A 19,462-nucleotide genomic window follows, 5' to 3' on the forward strand; every position below is an offset into this window, starting at 1 on the left:
TACCTCGCGGGCGGAGGAGCCATTGCGCCGTGCAGGCGCAGGGCCCCGCGCGCTGCTATGGCAACCGCGGCGCGAGAGCGCGCCCCTCAGCGCCCCCGCGGCTTCACGGAGACGGGGGTGTTGAATGGCTGGAAGTCCTGCCAGTCACCTGCTGCTGGTGGGACCGCCCGCTCATTGCCATCTCCACCAATCAGCGTCCCCTCTCCTATGATCTCACCTCGTCGAAGACGGCGGAAGGACAGTTCAGGTGTACCAATCCCCGGCGCTATCGCTTCCCATCTCCCCGCCCACCCGCGGCTCTGCTGTGCCTTCTCATTGGCGGGCAACGGCCCCCCGGAGCGCGCCAGCATGGCGGCGGCAGCCAATGAGTGGCGGCGGCGACGGTGCGGGCCGGAGGCTGCCTGACGCCGCGGGGCGGAAGCAGGAAGCGGCGGGACCGGGAGCAGGGCCGGGGGCGCGGCGGCGGCGCCATCATGGGGGGGGTGTTGGGGGTCTGCTCGCTGGCCAGCTGGGTGAGTGCCCCCGGGCCCCTGGGGCAGCGGCTCCGCCCGAGGCCCGGCTGGGGCGGGCGGGCCGCGCGGCGGCGGCCTCACAGCTCGGGGCGGCTGGGGGGGGTCCGACCCGGCCCGGCCCGGCCCGGTCCTGCCGGGGCCCCACGGGGCGGTTTCGCCGCTGAGGGCGGGAGCGCGGCGGCGGGTTGGAGCTGACACTCCCGTTCGCGGGAGACGGCGGCTGCCGGGCCGCGCCCGGGCCGATGGGCTAGGTGATCCCCGGCCGCCGCCGGACCCGCCGCCCGCCCCAAGGCTGGAGCGTTGCACGGCCCGTGGTCACCGAGAGGCTTGGCCGGGAGCGGGGTTTTGCCGTGCCGGTGTGGCCGTGTGCCCTGCGGCAGCTCGGAGGCGGGGGCCCTCACTGTGGCCGTGTCTGTGCCTGTCCTGCAGATTCCCTGTCTGTGCAGTGGAGCCTCGTGTTTGCTGTGCCGATGTTGTCCCAACAGCAAGAATTCCACCGTGACGCGTCTCATTTATGCCTTCCTCCTCCTCCTCAGCACGGCCCTGGCCTGCATTATGTTGGCGCCAGGGATGGAAGAGCAGCTGAAAAAGGTATGGAGGGGAAAACCTCTTTTAAACTGTTTGCCAGACTGTACCTTGTGCCGGTGACTGTTGATTCTTTTTGCTTGGAATGGATTACACAAGGGACACAAACACCCAGTTATGGCTGTCTGTGGAGGGAATGACCCTGGAGTTAAGAGATGAGACGTACTGAATGGCTTCTAGCTGAAACAGTGAGTGCATGTTTTTAAGCACGTGCCTGGTCTCTGATACTTCACCAGACCAGACCTGGAAATTGTCAGTCATTATCACAGGCCTGCAGCTTTGATACCTTAATCTTCCCAAATGTTTTTAGTGATGACATGGGGAAAGAAAGATGATAAGAAGGTCTCTGCTGTCTGGCTGAGCATTGTCATCTCTCCCAGAAGGGAGCTAGCAGCAAACCTTATCTGTTTGAGTGCTTGAAGAATGTAGTTGTGAAATTACTTCTGTATTTGCAATTAAATGTGTCTTTATTCAGGTGCCTGGATTTTGTGATGAGGGGCTTCATACTCGGATACCACATATGAATGGCTTTGTCAGCTGTGATGTGTTTGTTGGATACAGAGCTGTCTATCGAATCAGCTTTGCCATGGCAGTGTTTTTCTTTCTCTTCTCTCTGCTCATGATAGAAGTGAAAACAAGTAATGATCCAAGAGCCTCAGTGCACAATGGGTATGTTTGTAAGCCAGCTATCTTGTCTTCTAACTTGTTTCCTCTCTCTCCCCCCTCCTAAGCTTCCTTGCAGAAACAGTGGCAAATTGCTTAAGCATACATTGATAGTCTTAAGTTTCTTTTGAACTGAACACAGACTAATGCCTCAGTCTCATAAAAGACTTTCTATTCATGTTACATGATCAATGTACTGATAATGTGAAGTTAGATGTCATTGCTAATACTCTGAAGTTGGGTAAATACTCTGAAACTGGGTAACCAAAAGCAGGGGGAGCTCTTGTTACCCCTTTCTGATTCCACAGAAAGTTGATGTTCAGTTATTTTATCCTCTGCCTTGTGCTGACTCTAGCGCTCATTGAGCTGTTCACTGAGCCAGTCTGACTCAGTTATCCAGCAGAAATTACCCACTGATTTAACTGGGTTGGTTTTGGGTCAGATTACTAAATTATTGTAAAAATAATTTAGGTCAAAATGGGCATTTGGAGATCATCTGATCCAACGGCCTGGTCAAAGCAGGGCCAACGTGGAGCAGGTTGTTGAGGGCCTTGTCCAGTGAAGTGCTGAGTATCTCTGAGGATGGGGGTTCCACGACTTCTTTGGGCAACTCACTCAATTTTTTCCAATATCTAATTGTAACTTCTTTTTCCAACTTGTCTGTTGCCTCTTGTCCTTTCACTGTGCGCCTCCAAGAAGAGTCTGCTTTTGTCTTCTGTATTCCTATATCTCTATTCCTACCATCCTGTTAAGTAGTTGAAGACAGCAGTCATATCTCCCTTCTCTTCTCCAGTCTGAACAGTGCCACGTTAGCCTTCCTTGCTGCAAGGATGCACTGTTGACTCATATTCAGCTTGTTGTCCAGCATAATCCGCTCTTTTTGCAAAGTGGCTTTCTAGCCAGTCGACCTGGCATGGGGTTATTCTGTCCCAGGTGCAAGACTGTGCATTTGCCTTTTTGGAACTTCATGAGGCTTCTGTCAGTCCATTTCTTCAAAGTATTGACCATGCTTCCTCGCAATCTGGTGAACATCTCTACCTGTAATCCCACTGAATACAACTTCTTGTTTTATTTCTATCTGTGTAAAGCAAGCTGCTTGCAAGTCATGTAAAACATGGCTGTCATGTGCAGAGTAATACCAGTGTTTTCAAACTTTCTCTTTTAAAGGTTCTGGTTCTTCAAAATAGCTGCCATTGTGGGTATCATGGTTGGAGCTTTTTACATTCCTGAAGGACCTTTCACAAGAGGTACAGTTAATACATAATCATAGAATTCTGTTTAATAAACTCAAAACTTTTCAAAGGCTACCAGCCTATAGTTGTGATAGTGAAAGTTGTCTTGTAGAAGACTGAGTCTGTCCTATTTCTTCATGGTGTTTTGGGTCACCAAATATTTTGGTGACCAGCTGAAGTAATGGGGTCAAGCAATATATTTCCAAGTGCATAGGTGCTGTGTATTAGTAATTCAGTACTCCATGACACAACCACTAGTGGACTGAGTCTTCTGACACTGTTTAGATTAGAGGCATCTTGGCACACTGCCTGTGACAAGTGTTGAATACTTCTCAACGTCTCTGACAAATCTATGCAAGATACCTTTACCGTCTAGCTAGAGAATTTTGTTGATTCTCAAAGAATCTAGAGAATTTTGTTGATTCTCAAAGAAACGTGGCATGATGGTGCTTAGGTACACAAAGATGTCTTGCGTTAGATCTTGAACTCATTCTAAACGCATACTGGGCTACACGTTCTCATGCTCAGGTTGACTAGCACAGGCTGCCCCCTTAAAGAAGCTGAGACTGCCTTGCGTGCTTCTGTAGGATGGAGGCCAGAGTGAATAATAGCATCTGCATTTCTAAATATAGCTTCAGGTTTTTTATTATTCCTCTGCAGTATAATTAGGAGCTGATTCTTTCCAGGGTAGTGTGTGAATGATGAAAGTTAACCCTGTTTTTTCTTTCTCTCTTTTCTAGCCTGGTTTGCTATTGGTGTTTGTGGAGCCTTCTGCTTCATTCTTATCCAGTTAGTGCTTCTTGTGGACTTTGCTCACTCCTGGAATGAGAGCTGGGTTGAGAGAATGGAGGAGGGAAATTCTAAATGTTGGTATGCAGGTAGGAATCTTTAACTGGAAAGGATTTGTTTCTGATGGCCAGTACTCTGCATAATATCACTTACTAGTTTGCAAACATACCCTAGAATTACACTCTACAGCCTCCTTGAATCAATATTTGGAGTTAATAGCTGCAGTATTGCCCTGTTCTGATTAAATAAAACACAACATATTCTAGACTCGTGATTGGTAGATCTGATAGTCATAATAAACAGCACTTAAGTGTCTTGTCTAGTTTGCATACCTGCACTGTGAGTCACTTAAGTGTCTTGTCTAGTTTGCATACCTGTACTGTGAGTGCGGAACCAGTAGCCTAGAGCTCTTAAATCCTAACTCTGCTTTGCCACCTACTGTACAGACATCTTCAGGAAGTTAGTTATGTCAGTGATAGTGTACCACAATGGCAAGCCTGCCTCAGCTTGCGCGCCTGAGCTGACCATTGCAAATACGAAGTGCCCATTTTTGTGGTTCTTTGTTCCTAGCTAGGAATGCTGCATCAGCATTTTGTGGTTTCTTACAAAGAACACAGCAGAATGGAAATGTAAATATCCCATTAAAGTGTGCAAAAAGCACTAATTTTTGGTGCTACGTGGCTTGACAATACTGTTAAACCAGTTAAACTGCAGCTGAAACACAGGTCCTCTTCCCCTGATACCAATAATTGGCTTTCCTCTCAACTATAGAACCTAATGAGCAAAACCAGAAAATTAGCCTAATAATACCTAATAAGAACACATTCTGCCAGTCCAGCTTTCTGAACCAGACTTCCAAGTGAGGAAGGGGGACTGTCCCTTTACAGTCGTAGTTAGCCATTAGATCACTTTAGATGTATTGTATTGTCAAACTACACCATTATTGTAATTTTTTTTTCCCCCTCCAGCTCTGCTGTCCTGTACAAGCTTGTTCTATGCCTTGTCACTGGTTTTTGTTGTGCTTTTCTATGTTTTCTACACAAAACCTGATGACTGCACTGAGAACAAGTTCTTCATAAGCATTAATATGATCCTGTGCATTGCTGTCTCCATTGTTTCTATCCTTCCAAAAGTTCAGGTATTATTTTGTTATTTTCTTCAGAAATACAAAGCAAGGAAGTCATGTGATTGTACCGATTTGGTTGTCACAGCTATGCTAGCCAGGAATATTTAAAAATATCTTGCTCTGAAACGCACTATGTAGTGACGTGTTTCCTGTAGATAGGCTTTTTTTGGCTAACGTTGTTCTGAATGCTGAGCTTTGTTTCCATGGAGCGCACTGCTGGCATAGCTGTAGTGGTCAAGGTTCTGGCAGAGCAGAGATACCCCTTAGGAAGGAGCAAAATAAGCTGGGAATTTATTGGCTTAGTACCGTGGCTTCCAAATTATGGATAAAAGTGTTTAATATCAATAGGAAGCTTGCATGTTACTTGATTCTGAACTGGTTATTTCTCAGGTAAATCATGGGCTAGATTTGTATCCACAAAATTGTTAAGCAAGTTGGGATTTACTCAGTAAGAACTGAGTCGGGGGCACAAAAACCCTCAATTTGGTTTTCTTGATCCTTTCATATTTGAGTTACTTGTAGAAACTCCTTAGAGTGATACAATTTATACATGTCTTTTAAACATAGAACAAAGCCCAGTGCATTTCTAAAAATCAAAGTTTTTTTTTTTTATGCCAATAATTGTTAAATCTGTAGCAATGGGGATTAAGTCCAACTGTAGGTAAAACTTGCCCTTTTGACCTTGGATGGTTCTGTCTGTGAACAGGAACATCAGCCTCGTTCTGGCCTCCTCCAGTCCTCTGTTATCACTCTCTACACCATGTATCTCACTTGGTCGGCCATGTCTAATGAGCCTGGTAAGCAACTGGCTGTCTTTAGTAACATATTTTGGTGTGAAAGCAGAACCTGTTGATGGGGCATATAGTTATTAGAGATCACTGTGTGGGGATTGCTGATCTTCTGTCTAGATAAAATCCAGTGAGAAAGAGTAAAGCTGATTCTACTAAAAACCATGGAATTGCCTCTTTCCAGAACTAAGCTGGGGCTATTTGTGAGGGGAAAGGAAATAATGTCAGGGTATTCTGACTGTTTTTTGTAGTACACCATTGCCTAACTCACACAAAGGAAAAATATTCCATACCAGTGCTGCCTCTGGGGAATTAAAGAGATCAGCAGTTAAAGCAAATGATATATTGCAAGCTTATCTGTCATCTTTTCTTAGCTACATGCTGTCAAATCTCATCTCTCTTAATCTGCCTCTAAATCCCTTTCAGAACGAAACTGTAACCCAAGTTTGCTGAACATCATTACGCAGATAGCTACACCCACACTTGTTCCAGCCAATACCACTGTCATACCTGCTACTTCAGCTCCACCCAAGTCCTTACAGTGGTGGGATGCACAGAGTATTGTTGGATTAGTTATCTTTGTCCTTTGCCTCTTATATTCCAGGTAGGATCTGTATTGCTTACAAATGATAAACAATTGGGATTTTTCTGCCTATTTCACTTGGATCTGGGTCCAGGGCAAAATGTAACTGCATTCACTCACGTGCAGCTTAGATGGTCTCAGACCCAGACCAAATACAGCTAGTAGAACTGCATTCTATTTTGTGGATGAGTATGGGCTTTATTAGCCTGATTCAGCTAAAACAAAATGTGTTACAAGATTTGGACTGGGAACACTGCTTAATTAGGTTAAAGAAAGCTCAGATGGAAATAATCTGTTTAAGGAGCTTCCTTATGTTTCCAGATGGATTAAAAAATGTTATTTGCTAGTCCCAGGTGTTCATGTGATCTGTTGCTTGCTTTGTTAGCAAACATGGCCAACTTTTTAAAAGTGAGTTTTTAATCATGTTTCTCTTTGGGTTATGCTGCAGCATTCGCTCTTCAAGTAACAGCCAGGTGAACAAGCTTACACTGTCTGGGAGTGACAGTGCCATTCTGGAGGAGACTGTGGGAACAGGCAGTGGGGCTGCAGAGGACGGAGAAGTGCGCCGTGTCATGGATAATGAGAAGGAGGGAGTTCAGTACAGCTATGCCTTCTTTCACTTCATGCTCTTTCTTGCCTCTCTTTACATTATGATGACGCTCACAAACTGGTACAGGTAAGAACAAGACAGAAACTGATAGGCTGTATGTGCTAGGCAGTATTTCTGGGTGGCCAGGAGATTCCTGCTCTATAGTCTATTCGTGCCAAGCTGTTTAAGGTGCTGTTCCTATGACAGCTGCATTAGAATTGTGGCTCTCTTATTTTGTGTTGCTGAATTCAGACTTAAAAGACATATACAAAATAGCAAAATCAACAGCTGTAGTCCTAGCAGACTGCTTCACAGCTCCAAGGACAGAAGAGAACAAAAAGCTTGGTTATCCTCTTTCAGCTATGCAGGCAATAGGAAGGGTGTATGTGAAATTGGCTTGAGGTAGCCTCCTGGGAAGTTTATGAGAGTCTAACCTAACATTACCAGCTTTTCACCCTGGGACTGGAAGGACGTGCAGGGACAGCCATACATGCTTCTTAAAGATATATATCTATTGGGAGCATATGGACATATGCTCTGCTGCTGCAGCTTATAATAGCTTTCCCCAGGACTGGGGGAATTGGGCTACTGTGTGAATAGCTGCTGCTCTGTGAGCATATTTGCTATCAGGAATCTAAACTATTGCATAGCTTATTGAAAGGTTTGCTTTAAGAGTAGTACATCAACATATGCAAGCTGGTCTGTTCTGAAAAGCTGGGTGGCAAGAGCAAGAGGCTTACAAAGGAGCCACAGGAAGTTGCTGGTTTAGTTGTCTTACCATGCTCCCACAAAGGGATTGGGGTTTCCCAAATGATTCTGCTAATTTCAGATTGGTTTGAGCAGTAGCAAAGAAGTGTGGATGGTGTCTCAAATATCTAGTAATTGATTTCTTTACTTTCTAGCCCTGATGCGGATTTTAAAACAATGACAAGTAAGTGGCCAGCCGTGTGGGTGAAGATAACCTCCAGCTGGGTTTGTCTCCTTCTCTATCTTTGGACCTTAGTGGCTCCTCTTATTCTGACTAATCGGGACTTCAGTTAAATGTCTGCATCTATCCGAGCATACAAGAGTGGGGAACTTTTTGCTGAAAGCCAAAATGTTCATGTATTGCTTTAGTTACTAGGGCAAGTATTGTCTTTTCTTATGTTAACATGCAGGTGGATAGAAAGTTAATGAATTGCACAATGCTTGATGCAGGATCAAAATTATTATCAATTATCTTCATGTTAACCTTCAGCCATGGTTACCTTATTATTGCATTTTTTAAATTCACTACAATTGTGCTGCTGAAGCACAGCCCCCCCACCCTGTACTGTCTAATAGCCCCAACCTTAATACTGAAGTATCATTTAGCTAAATATGAAGTAATATATTTTAAAGAACAAGTTATATTCAGCATAATGCACTGGTGTACTAATGCTTCAGTTCCTGGGATTGTAAGCCATATTGCTTAATTTCTACATTCCACTGCAAAAGCTTATTTAAATGAGATTTATCTTCCTGTCTTGTGGGGAAAAAAAAAGCCCTTATTTCTTCACCAGAAGAACACGACTTTAAGGTTGAAAAGCTGTTAACTCTAATTCATGTTGTTAAGAACAAACTTGTCCTTTCTAAGGCACAACTTCTATGGTAACTTCTTTTTTAGTATGTTTGCCAAATATTAAGTGGTAAGTGTATGACTAGCTTAACTTCATGATTATGATGGAAAAATAGAGCTCCTTGTCTGGTATGCTTCTAAGATGTGTATGAGGTGATCATTATTGGCACTAAAGTATTTGCACTGTAAACTCATTTGAATAAAACAGACTAACTACTGAAGCTGTCTCAGCTCTGTTGAGAGGTGTTAAGGACCAGGGCAGTTATCCTCTAATGCAAGATCTAACATATAACAAAATGCTAATAACCCTCTACAGTGGCCAGTTGACATGACTGGATGTTTCCTCCATGCAGCAAATACTAAGTCATAATGTCAGTACTGTATTTCTTTTGAAACAAACTGCATCTTCCATGAGATTCTCTGAATGTTGAATCCAGTTTCCTGAAGATGTTCAGCAAGTACTGCTTTTTAGTACAGTACTAAAATTTTAGTACTGTAATAGAAAACCACACCTTTTCTAATACAAGGCTGTGGCAATTATACTTGGTTGCAACTGTGTTTAGTGTGGCACTAAGTATATACTGCTATCCACTTTTATAGTAAAATACTACAAAAAGGCACAAGGTAAACATTTAAAGTATCAAACTAGCAGCTGTTACAATAGTGTGTTTAATTAATCATGCATCATAAAATTACACACTTTGACCACTCTATTTTATAAAATGCAATATAAAAATAAATTTTGTCAAAATAAGATGTACACTTAACCCAACACCTTTAGGCCCACATACAACAGAAGGCAAAATTATTAGCTTGAACAACACTATGATTAACTCATGCCAAAATGAGATTTAAAACAAACAAAAAAAAAAATCACCCACTCTTGAAAATACCTCAGGGTTTGTAACACCCATTTGTGATAGTATAAATTCAAGTACTTGTATTTACAATATGCAGCTAAGTTTTGTCCCATTTAATGCCAAAAGCCATGGCTGCCCAATGAAGTTTGAGTACCTTCCCTTATGTGTTGAATTTGGCAGGAATGGCTTAGGTACTAGGCAAAGCTTATAACCTCTGGAAACAGTTAAAGTTTCTTCAAGTGGGGAAAAAAAATCACATCAGTTTTAGTGCTGTGGAAAAAAAAAAAAAAAGGCTGTAAGCTAAACAGCTTTTCCTATCTAATCTCTTAACCTGCAGATAAGGAGACTCTACCTAAAGCAAGTTTTTATTTTCCAAATGTTGACATGAGAAATTTGGGGACAAAACTCATTTCTTTGCTAGTAAGTACTAAAGCTCAAAGAGCACTTTCAGCTCAGTAGTCAGGTGCATGTAAGACAGAGCTGTGCTTTCTGTAAGACAAGCTAAGCACCAGTTAAAAAACCTAGAAAGGGTGAGGGAGACAGCTGAATGAGGATGCTGCTTTGTCTACTTAAGTTTTAAAGCCAAAAAGGGCAAATCTAGACATAATATTTAAATTGTTGAGACAGGTAAATGTGGCTTAGTTCCAGCATCCTGATATCAACTGCAAAGCATCTAGCTTTAGGAACAAGATGTTCTGGAGGTCACACAGGCTATTTTCAACTTGAATAATGTCCACTTATCTATTCTGTTTAAGAATAAAGCAACTGATTTAGTTTCTCTGTGAGCAGGAGAGAAAGTGGGGTAGATAGATTAGTTTGCCTATCACTTCAGGCATGGAAAAGAATGTAAAAGCCTGAAAAAAGGCCCAGAGGCCTGGTTTCTGTAGATATTTCTCAGGTGCAGCCTTCTACTAAACACCTGTGCATTTCTTTTGTTAAAGATTCTAAATTGAATTTTGAATATTCAACCTTCCTCTCTAGTAGTAGTTACCTGGAGCGGGTCAAAGTAGCTGTACTTATAGGTGAGCTGTCAAAATACCACCACTTCAAACCCTGCAGCAAAATTAATGGAGTACCAAATACCAGTCACACCTTCACCTCTAGGAAAAATGTTCCATCCTAATTTTTTTAATTGTACACAGTGGCTGGAATTAATAGGCACTCAAGCAATATAAACATCAGTTTCTCTGTTCTGGCAGTTAAACAGCCTGGGTGGCCACTTACCTTTCTTAAATCCTGGTGCTTTGTGCTAATGTCTTGCTAGATGGCACAAACTGAACTGATCTCTGCAAAACATGCAGCAGATTCTGGTCAGAAATGAGGAGGAAGTGGCTAGCAGTGCCTTTCTGCCTTATCCTGAGTGGTAGAAAGTGATATGGTTTTTTTTCTGCACTTAAGGTTAGAGTTGTCAAAGAGTAATACTTGACTTATAAAGGTAGGAAAAATCAGATGCCTAAAGTGAGGAAAATTTCCTTCTTCCTACCCATGTTCTAAAACAGTTGAAGTGATGGGTTCCTTGCTTCCATTAAAACTATGAACTGCCATCTAGGAAAAAGCTTCATGCTTGCTTCCTTTTCAAAACCCAGTTTCCTTTTAATAATGCTTGGATGACAAGCCTGGCATCTGCCATCCCCCTGTTCCAGAATGAGGTCTGCTGCCAGGTCAGGAAGTCATTACTATGGTGGTAGAGGGTTTTTTTTTTGGCAACATAATCATGCTTTAGGGGGACTGAGAGGAAAAAAGACATTCAAAACAGTTTGGCACTTTGAAAGATGAATGTCTCAAGTCCTCAAGATGTTATAGCTTTGCATTTACAGAACATAACTGGTATCTATATCATACTTGGCACTAAATAAAGATTTCAGCCAGAAAAAGTGCTCTAGAGATGAGGTTTCCAATTGGAAGGGTTGTTCTTTTTCACCAAATAGTGAAATATTTCACCTTGATATAGTTGGGTGTGCTTTTCTTCTTTCCTAGTGAGGTTTCCCACCTCTGCACTAGTTTAGTGCAGAAAAATATGTGCAAAGAGTATGCTGAGAGTTAATTTCTAATTCAAGACTATTAAACAGAATGATCTTGGGAAGTGGGAACAGCTTATTCAGACATAGGGTATCTTATCCTGATTTCATATTGTAGTCTTGGTTCTGGCTCTAGACAAGGACCTAAAAGCACAGGCACACAAGCTATGGGTAAATATTACAGAGGTGGTTGAAGTCTAACTTCATACAGGAGTATAACAACCAAAGACAAAAGAGGTCAACAAAGCTGAAACCAAAGTTGTAACATTTCACAAAAGAGCAGACAAGCACAGCAAACAAAATGCTACCATGTCAGGAAATCTATGAATGTGCTTTCAAATACCCTGTCTGCATTTGGTTTCACAAAGACTTGAATTCAAATTCTGCCAAAGTAACACAGCTAAAGAAGCACCTTGCTTTCTTATATGAAATATTGCCTTCTATACATTATATGCCAGCTGCTACAAAGCCTATTGAGTTCCTTTTCACAACCAGCTGAAGTAAAGAGCAACTGATAATGTGAGGTGACTGACATAGCTCTTTATCATTTGGTCCTGAACCTCAGAACCTGAAACTCTATCTAATCAAAAAGCCTTACTGCCCGACCTGAAAAACTTGCTCTTTTCTGAAAATGGAGATTGCATCTGTTTATAATAAGCTTTGATATAAATGTTGCAATAATTAGTCCACCAGGTCTAATTCTTCCTACTGTGAGGAAGTATCATAGAAAAATCTCCATACTGACGTTCATGGATGAGAAAGTTTTACTCTGTATTAGTGTGAACCAAAATTCATCTTGGATATTCCTGAAAAGCCAGTTCACAATCTGGACCAAGTGACAGAGCACAGACTTGATTTTTTTAAGCAACCTCCAGTGACAGAACTATGTTTTGCAAGGTGCAAAAGCAGTTTTCTTGTCTTGGATTAGCAGTGTTTTCAGAAGGGGAAGGGAAGGGATGGGATGATCACCAAGCTAGTAAATCATTGTTGTCACTTTTCACCTGGAGGTGAGGGGAGATGGGAGTGGAGAAACTATCAAGTTTATCCTACTGCAGTATATTTTTGTCTTTACCAATAGGAGGAATATGCCAGTTTGCATCATTCACACAGAGGTTATGAACCTTAAATAGTCTAGATAACTTGGCAGCTATGTGCTCTTTGCCTTTATCCTCCGCAAACTCTGCCTTGCCCCCATTGTGCCCTCTTCAGCTTCCTTTGGTTCTACAGTGTAAAGTGCCTCAGCAGTCTGTTCCTAAACTGCAGGTTTATGAGTAAGGCAGAGTTCACAACATCACTTATCAGAGTACAAGAGGTCTTAACTGTGCTGGGAAGCTTCCCTTTACTGGCTGGTTAATAACAGTAATAGAGTTGAGGTTTCATGCCTCGCAGAGAATCATCACATTGCTTTTCATCAGCATCCCCACTCACTAGCATGTCATGGGGAGAGCTGTCACATGGGAGAACCAGCTGTGAGAAATCATGTAGAAAATCCTCTTCAGAGGCTAGCAGCAACTCATTCCATGCCGAGATGTCCAGCTTCCCTGAAGTACCACCATACTCTTCAGGAAGGATCACTGGAGGAATGTTTTGATGAAGGGAATTCAGGTCACAGCCATGAAGGAAAAACTAAAGAAGAAAGCCAACAAAAGCTTTAATAGCACATATTAAACATTTTACACCATATTAACTCAAAATAAGCCACTGACCGTTTTAGTAAAGAGCAAATGTTAAAAATGATGCCTTTATGTGCATGACTGCAAGTGGCAGCATACAGCACTGGGCAGGTGCAGTTAGACACATCTTTGAGGGAAACCTTGAGATATTCCAAGTCTAGTGCAGTTTAAATCCCCCAAAGAGAGAATCTAGATTTGCTGTTCTCTGCGGAGCTTCTGACTTTAGCTTGTGTCCAGTTCATTCATGGGACTGGAAGCACTCAATTGTGTAGAGAAAGGCATCATCCTTTGCAGGTACAGGCAGTCCTGTGGTGAGAATACTAGTGCCCTGGACATTTGTATAAAAAAGCAACACAGCATTTCCTGTTATACCACCTTTTTAACACACCAATGCTACCTTGGCCAGATAATCCAACCCCAGAGATCAAATTAATGTCTTGCATATGTAACATTTGTACTAAAGGCCCATATTAATGTTATGCCAATATTAAATTCTTCGAAGCCTTCTCTCTGTCATGGAGAATTTCCTCAACAGGCGTATTTTTAAAAAAAGAGATCCAGAAGGTGAAAAGGGCCAGTTAGATCAATGGCACCTAGCTTTGTCCAGCTGTGAGCTTTCTCAACAAATTTTACATGCGGATGCCAAGCAAGGAGCTTATCATTAATGTTCTTATTAGTGTTAAAATGACATAAATCCTTACCCGGTTTGCTATCTTTTCCTTCAGAAAAGGCTTGATGATTGCAAAAATGCCTTTGAATATACGAGGCTCATTTATTATGTTAACAGCTTTTATTCGAATAGGGAATCCATCCTGAAGGGTAAAGAAGATTTTTATAGTACAATTTTAAAAAACGTTTGCCATCTTTCTCTGTTTAAACTCTCCTGAGCCTGACTGCCAGCACAACCCACTGGCTCCCAAGCCACCTGAGAAGCCAACATAAACCAATGCAGCAACAGAAGTGCACCTTGTGATAGAAAATGGCCTTAGAAAGAGAGCTGCGGGCATAAAAATGAGACAAGAAAACTTGTCACACATATGGTGACCTTGGGAGACATACTGCTACCATTAAGTCTTCATTTCTTATGTTGTTCTTCATCTCCCCTGAAACATGCTTAGGCACGTACTAACTACAGATCCCTTCCCTGCATTTTAATATAGTCAGCAAAGAGTGACAAGCAGATCAGGTGCCAATGGAACACACAGTGCCTCCTATGTAAGACAGTTTAAAACAAAAGTTATGTAAGGGATGCCTACTGAAAAGATTTACTGGCTAAACCTTTTTTCCAAAGCAAAAGTTCATGATCAGCAATTAAGGTCCCACATGCCTAAGTGAAGTTTCTTTCCTCCATAACCAGCTCTATGTATACAAATAAACTAGTCAGTGTTTAGACTGAAGAGCAGACACATGCACTGCAGCCATATTGGTCTCCCTATGAGTGTAAGTGAATTGGCTCCTTCTTACAGGAGAGGCAGCTCAGCTAGGTTGAGATAAAGGTATGGGTAGTGTATAAACATGTTACATCCTTCACCCAGGTTCAGCTTCTTTTGTTTTTTTAATAGCTTCCACTGATAATAGCAGGACACCCATCACTTTATTTGTGCAAATTAAATATGGGTTCAGCCAGTTTTACAAAACATTTAGATCATAATGTAAAGGAGTATGTGAGTTCTTCTATAGTTTTTCTTAAACCCACTAGTCTCATCTCAATAAACTCCCGATTCCCCCGTCTTTCCATAGGATCCCAACAGATACAACAAAGAACATAACCAGCTCAGGCTAGAATAAAGCTAGAATAAAAGTAATGAACCCATTCAAGAGAAGTTTTCCTCATCTCACTCCTTCAGATAGAATGGTGGATCAACAACTAAAATCATCAGTTCTTCCTGTCACTTTGACCAGATTACTCTTCACTCCTTTCACCTTCCTATTTTGTACACCTCTGCTTGTGTATCTATGCTTGCTCTGATTTGTTCTCTGACACTTTCCCTCCAAACATCTACTCTTGAGGTGCTTTTTAGTGTCTCTTTTGCTGGCCTTCCTTGCTCCCCCAGACACTGAAGCAGCCTCTCTTCTCAGGGACCAGATGGAAATCCTCAAAGTTTGCATTTCTAACTCAAATTTAGACTTGGGGGATATAGAAGTCAAAACACGGCAAACGTATGTTGGTAAGGGTCTGAGAAACTGATTGGGCAGAGATGTATTTTAACTCTTCTAGTGAAAGCCAAGATGCTTAAGTTTCTGGTGACATAGTAAAGAACTCTAGACACAGAAGCAGTCATTTACAATGCACAAGCTTATTTTCCCACCAGTTCAGGTCTTACCTGAAGAATTCCAATCACTTTTTTGGCTACAAAAGGACCAAAATGAGACGCCTTAGATAAGCTGACTCCTTTGTAGTCTGCCAGGATTACAATTCCATTCACCTGGGTCTCTTCGGACTGAATGAGTTTTTCTAACGTTAAGTATATGGCACGAATGTTCTCAGTAATCGGATAATTACTGGGTGTCCATCTGTCTGAGGTTACAAGACATGGATGGTAAGTCGGAAAGTAAGTATAAGCTAACAATACACATTCCAAAACCTCATTTTCTCTTTTCCTGATCTCTTAAAAGTTAGTCTTTAATAGCCACTGTCCTAGCTCAGAGCAGCCTTTCTTAAGCAAGAGAAAAATGGCAACTCATGTTTAGTTCAGGGAGCAAAGGCTCAATACTCCTTATGGTTTTTAGAACCCCATTCTCCACCCAGCAGAGATTATTAGAAGCAGCTTCAGCTCAGAAAGAAAGCAGGTAAATGGAAAAGAGGAGAATGAATGAAAACAAATTTGCAGCAAGGCTGGCAGCACCAAAAGCACATTAAAAACTCTTTACACTGGAGTCAAAGCCAGAGGCTCCTCTCTCCACTTACTGTCAAAGCAAATTAAAAGCTTCTGACTGGAGGACAGCAGACCTATTCCAACAGTTACTACACATTAATTTTTTCTTGAATTGCCTAACAATTTCCTCAACCCACCTCACTGCATTTTGGTTTTTACTCAACTGCAGTAATTGCTAAAACAGGAAAAGGAATTGGTATAACGTCGGCTAACAACACACACATTCCCTCGCGAGCTGGCTTTTCAAATTTCAAAGAGAACCCATGTACTCTGCATAAATAACCAGTGTTCAAAGGAGAGCAGGAAATAGCTTTTTGGCCCAGACACACCTCAAAGATGGAGAACGAAGAAATTCATGCATTTCAATACCTGGACGGATGCAGACAACGTGGCGTCCCTCTGGGTCCAAGTGAGGCAACACAGTGACAAAACCAGACTCTAGCACAGGCTTTATTGCAGAAGGCTTCAAATTGTTGAAGACCTCAGGCCAACTCCTCCTGCAGGTGTGGTAGTTCACCAGAAGCTGAAGTGCTCGATCATAATCAAATTTCCTGGCTCTGAGGAATCTTAACAAAAAAGCATCGTCCAGGCAGGTCCCCAGGGAAGGATAGTCTTTACACACCATGTCTCGGAGCGCTTGCACATCACGAAGCCTCCATTCAGGTTTCTCTTGGAGCTCTTCCCGGGCTTTGGTAATGAGATCAGGAGATAGTGAGCACACATACTTTCGACGATCTGGCAAGAACTCAATGTCTGACGGTGACCCTGTTGATGGGCTTGTCCTGGTGCAATCACTGTCTCCCGACATAATGTAGCAGGAATCTGTCAAGAATCAAGCACCACATGTGACAAACAATCCCAAGAACTACCAATCATACGTATTACCGACAAAAGCACGTAATTACGTTCTGTAGCCCCCAGTTTCTCTGATGAAGAGACTACCCTGTCAGAAGCAGTACGAGAGCCACAAGTACAGCTCAGACACTCTCTCCTCCTGGGATGACAACGTGCAGGTTTCTCCAGTCTCTTTATAACCTACATAGGGGGTGTAAGACAATCAAATTATTTTAACATGGAAAATTACACAGCATCATTGTAAAAAACAGAGTTTAATTTGTTTAACATTTATTTCTTATATCCAGTTGAAAATAGAAAAGAAAACAGGTCTCTAGTGAGGATATTCTCAGATTCTGCGCAAAAAGCCAGTCAAGCTCCGGCAATTTAGGAGGAGCAGCATTCCCAAAAGTACGCTTCAGGAACGTGGGAAATTACTGCAGCTCACAGACTGGATAAACCAGTAGGGACCCTTATGTCAACACTCTGCAGGTATTAAAGTAGGCTTGATCTGATTTTCAGCGTGCTGCAAGCGTTTCTAAACCAGGGGCTAAATTTCAAAGTCCGACAGCGAGTGGATGGAGATGAGTGGAAAGCGATGAAACTGCGAGCCGGGCCTGCTCCCCGCAGCCCGATTTGGGGCTGGAGAGGAGAAGCGCGCCTCTGCCCGGCTGCTGCCGCCGGCGCTAGGCCTCCCGGCGGTCCGGCAGCAAGGCGCGGCCGGAGGCGCAGCGGGGCCCGCGGCGGCGCCGGGGCCGAGCTGTCACGGCTTCCCCGGGAGGAGCGGGGCGCTGGGGGCTCCCCGCGCCGCAGCCCCGGGGCCGGGCCCCGCCGCAGAGCTGGCGCGGGGCTCCCGGCCCGCCGCGCACCGCAGTCGCCCCCGCCCGGCCCCGCAGCTCCGCGACCCACCGCCGGCCGCGGCCCCGCGCCTCCGCCCCGCCGTACCGGAGCGCGGCCCCGCGCAGCAGCGCCGTCTCCAGGCAGCGGCGACCCGGAATCACTGCGGCCGCCAGGAAGCGACGCGCGCCCGCCCCGCCCCGCCGCGCATGCGCACAGGGCCCCGCGGAGGGGCCGCGCCTCAGCGCGGGCGGGAAAGCGGCGGCGCCCGCGGCCCGGTCGCGGCCTCCCTGGGGCCGGTGTGGCCGCAGCCCGGGGCAGGCCCTTGCCCGCGCTCCTGGGGGAGGCCTGCCCTGTCCCCCGGCCCCCACCTTCGCCCGCCGCCGCCCCGCAGGTGCCAGGCCCCGGGCGCGCGTTGGCGATGCTCGTCTCCTTGCCTTTGCCCAGAGCAGTGCGCGGTCGGCCGCAGCTCGCGCAAGCGCCATTATGCCTGACTCCTGTCTGCTTGACAGGGGCCAGAGCTGCGCCAGCGCGGGTGCACGCAGCTCGAGGTGCCGCTTAGGTGGTCTCGCCTGGCTTCGTGGCGGGCGAGCCGTTGCGCCGGCGGGCGGTTACTGCTGCGCTGGGCAGAGTCGCCTGTGCTCAGCCGGGCTGCCTTGCGGGGCCGCGGCCCCTTCTGCGCCGAGGACATCCAGGAGCGGGAAGGTCTGCGTTCTTCTTGGCTTCCTGTTCTCACTCTAAAAATCCTACTGTAGTAATTGCAAACCTGGGTGACTGAGTCTCCCTTTACGCGGATAGCTTTGCGTATGGTGTGTGAAGCCCATTTTGACAAGATGAGGGCTGGTCCTTGCAAACCTGAGCAGCAGCTCTCTTGCGTAGCAGGGATTCCCCGTTAGGAACTCCTCTGGGAACCTCCCTAAAAGCTGACTCTCGATCCGGGTAATACAAGCTCTAGTGGCGTTGCATCATGGTGTTGCGTAGACGGGACAAAACACCAATAAGGCAAGTTTTGGTCTGGCTTTGGGAAATACCTTGGATTAATGAATGTGCTTTTTTTCCATTGCTAGTGTCTACACGTTATAATGCGAGGCAATCCAAAATACTGGTTCATGGAGGACAGCTTTGCTGATTAATTATGTCTCATCCTGCTTTTTAACTTCATATCGTCCTTCCAACCACTATTGACTAATGACATTATTTTTTTTTGAGATGGAGTCATACCTTGAACTGATCTGCAGAGGGTGGGAGTGCTGTTGCTAAACAGCAAACAGAAGAATGTCATTTTCGCAGGCCCCTTTGTCTGCCTAGCGCAGGGCCTTCCTCTAAAGCCACGCTGACAGCCCCTAGTATCTGTAGTTTAGCACATATCTTTGAGACAGGAACGATCTCTGAAAATACAACAGCTGTGAAAGTGGATTGAGAAATGGGGCCACAGCACCATCTATGGGCCCTGGGAGGCTTTCCCTCCGGGCAAGAGCTCATGAGTGAGCCGAAACCTGGAGCAATCACTTAATTACCTGCTCAAAGCTAAAGGAGCCTCAAAGTAGTGCTGCTCTGTCCAGGGAAGTGCAAGTGACTTTTGTGGTGGGATGGGAGAGGGGAGGGCATCTGAGAGACATGCAACACTGTAGTCAGAATTTAAATGGAGAAAAGGATTTGATTTGTTTTGGTTTGTTTTTTTTTGAGACAAGAGAAACTTACGTCCTTTGCTAGTACAGGAAGACTGGGCTTTTCCATCTGAGCTCCTTCCTGCCCAGGCTGGCTGAAGGACTGGAGGCTGAGCTCTGGGACGGCCGTACAGCATCCAGCATACTGGAGTTCTGATCGCTATGCCGGACCTCACTGCATAAAATTCACAGGAATAATAGAAAAGGTGGCCACTCCCCAGGCTTGCCAGATT

At 44.5% G+C, this 19,462-nt stretch overlaps 2 protein-coding genes and 1 long non-coding RNA gene across 9 annotated transcripts in view; 2 read left to right on the plus strand and 1 right to left on the minus strand.

Annotated features, from left to right (window-relative positions):
• Nucleotides 1-391: 391 nt before the first annotated feature.
• SERINC3 (serine incorporator 3) lies at nucleotides 392-8,685 on the plus strand. Its single transcript, XM_026093009.2, has 10 exons — nucleotides 392-512; nucleotides 942-1,103; nucleotides 1,573-1,766; nucleotides 2,928-3,007; nucleotides 3,733-3,870; nucleotides 4,750-4,919; nucleotides 5,614-5,704; nucleotides 6,122-6,299; nucleotides 6,727-6,954; nucleotides 7,770-8,685. The coding sequence occupies exons 1-10, from the start codon at nucleotides 474-476 to the stop codon at nucleotides 7,906-7,908; spliced, it is 1,419 nt and encodes a 472-aa protein (XP_025948794.1). The 5' UTR covers nucleotides 392-473; the 3' UTR covers nucleotides 7,909-8,685.
• Nucleotides 8,686-9,117: 432 nt separating this feature from the next.
• On the minus strand, nucleotides 9,118-17,782 carry TTPAL (alpha tocopherol transfer protein like). Of its 4 annotated transcripts, none has more exons than XM_064521443.1 (6): nucleotides 17,671-17,757; nucleotides 16,834-16,926; nucleotides 16,261-16,713; nucleotides 15,340-15,533; nucleotides 13,717-13,827; nucleotides 9,118-12,968 (listed from the first exon to the last, which is right to left on the minus strand). In XM_064521443.1, exons 3-6 carry the CDS (start codon nucleotides 16,697-16,699, stop codon nucleotides 12,693-12,695), a joined length of 1,020 nt encoding a protein of 339 aa, XP_064377513.1. In that variant the 5' UTR covers nucleotides 16,700-16,713; nucleotides 16,834-16,926; nucleotides 17,671-17,757; the 3' UTR covers nucleotides 9,118-12,692. The 4 variants fall into 4 exon arrangements, with proteins under 4 accessions (XP_064377513.1, XP_064377512.1, XP_064377511.1 ...); XM_064521442.1 differs by having other exon boundaries at nucleotides 16,797-16,926; XM_064521441.1 differs by lacking the exon at nucleotides 16,834-16,926 and having other exon boundaries at nucleotides 17,671-17,782.
• The window catches only part of LOC112979070 (uncharacterized), a 40,250-nt gene continuing 38,556 nt past the window's right edge, over nucleotides 17,769-19,462 (plus strand). For 3 of the 4 annotated variants that reach the window (XR_010391879.1, XR_010391877.1, XR_003258082.2), the window contains exon 1: nucleotides 17,769-18,267. This is a non-coding gene — a long non-coding RNA (uncharacterized LOC112979070). Of the gene's footprint in view, nucleotides 18,565-19,462 lie in introns of all 4 variants that reach the window. The other variant, XR_010391878.1, reaches the window with a different exon arrangement.

This window comes from Dromaius novaehollandiae, chromosome 16 (assembly GCF_036370855.1).
Source record: "Dromaius novaehollandiae isolate bDroNov1 chromosome 16, bDroNov1.hap1, whole genome shotgun sequence".
NCBI classification, from domain to species: domain Eukaryota; kingdom Metazoa; phylum Chordata; class Aves; order Casuariiformes; family Dromaiidae; genus Dromaius; species Dromaius novaehollandiae.

Excerpts from the sequence above, each read along its gene's own strand:
- SERINC3 (XM_026093009.2), top strand. The coding sequence starts at position 474 with ATGGGGGGGGTGTTGGGGGTCTGCTCGCTGGCCAGCTGG. Across the intron at positions 1,104-1,572 it reads TGGAAGAGCAGCTGAAAAAG|GTGCCTGGATTTTGTGATGA; the intron begins GTATGGAGGGGA and ends GTCTTTATTCAG. Across the intron at positions 6,955-7,769 it reads ACGCTCACAAACTGGTACAG|CCCTGATGCGGATTTTAAAA; the intron begins GTAAGAACAAGA and ends TTTACTTTCTAG.
- TTPAL (XM_064521441.1), bottom strand. The coding sequence starts at position 16,699 with ATGTCGGGAGACAGTGATTGCACCAGGACAAGCCCATCAACAGGGTCA. Across the intron at positions 13,828-15,339 it reads AAGTGATTGGAATTCTTCAG|GATGGATTCCCTATTCGAAT; the intron begins GTAAGACCTGAA and ends TTTACCCTTCAG. Across the intron at positions 12,969-13,716 it reads AGGAAAAGATAGCAAACCGG|TTTTTCCTTCATGGCTGTGA; the intron begins GTAAGGATTTAT and ends TTTCTTCTTTAG.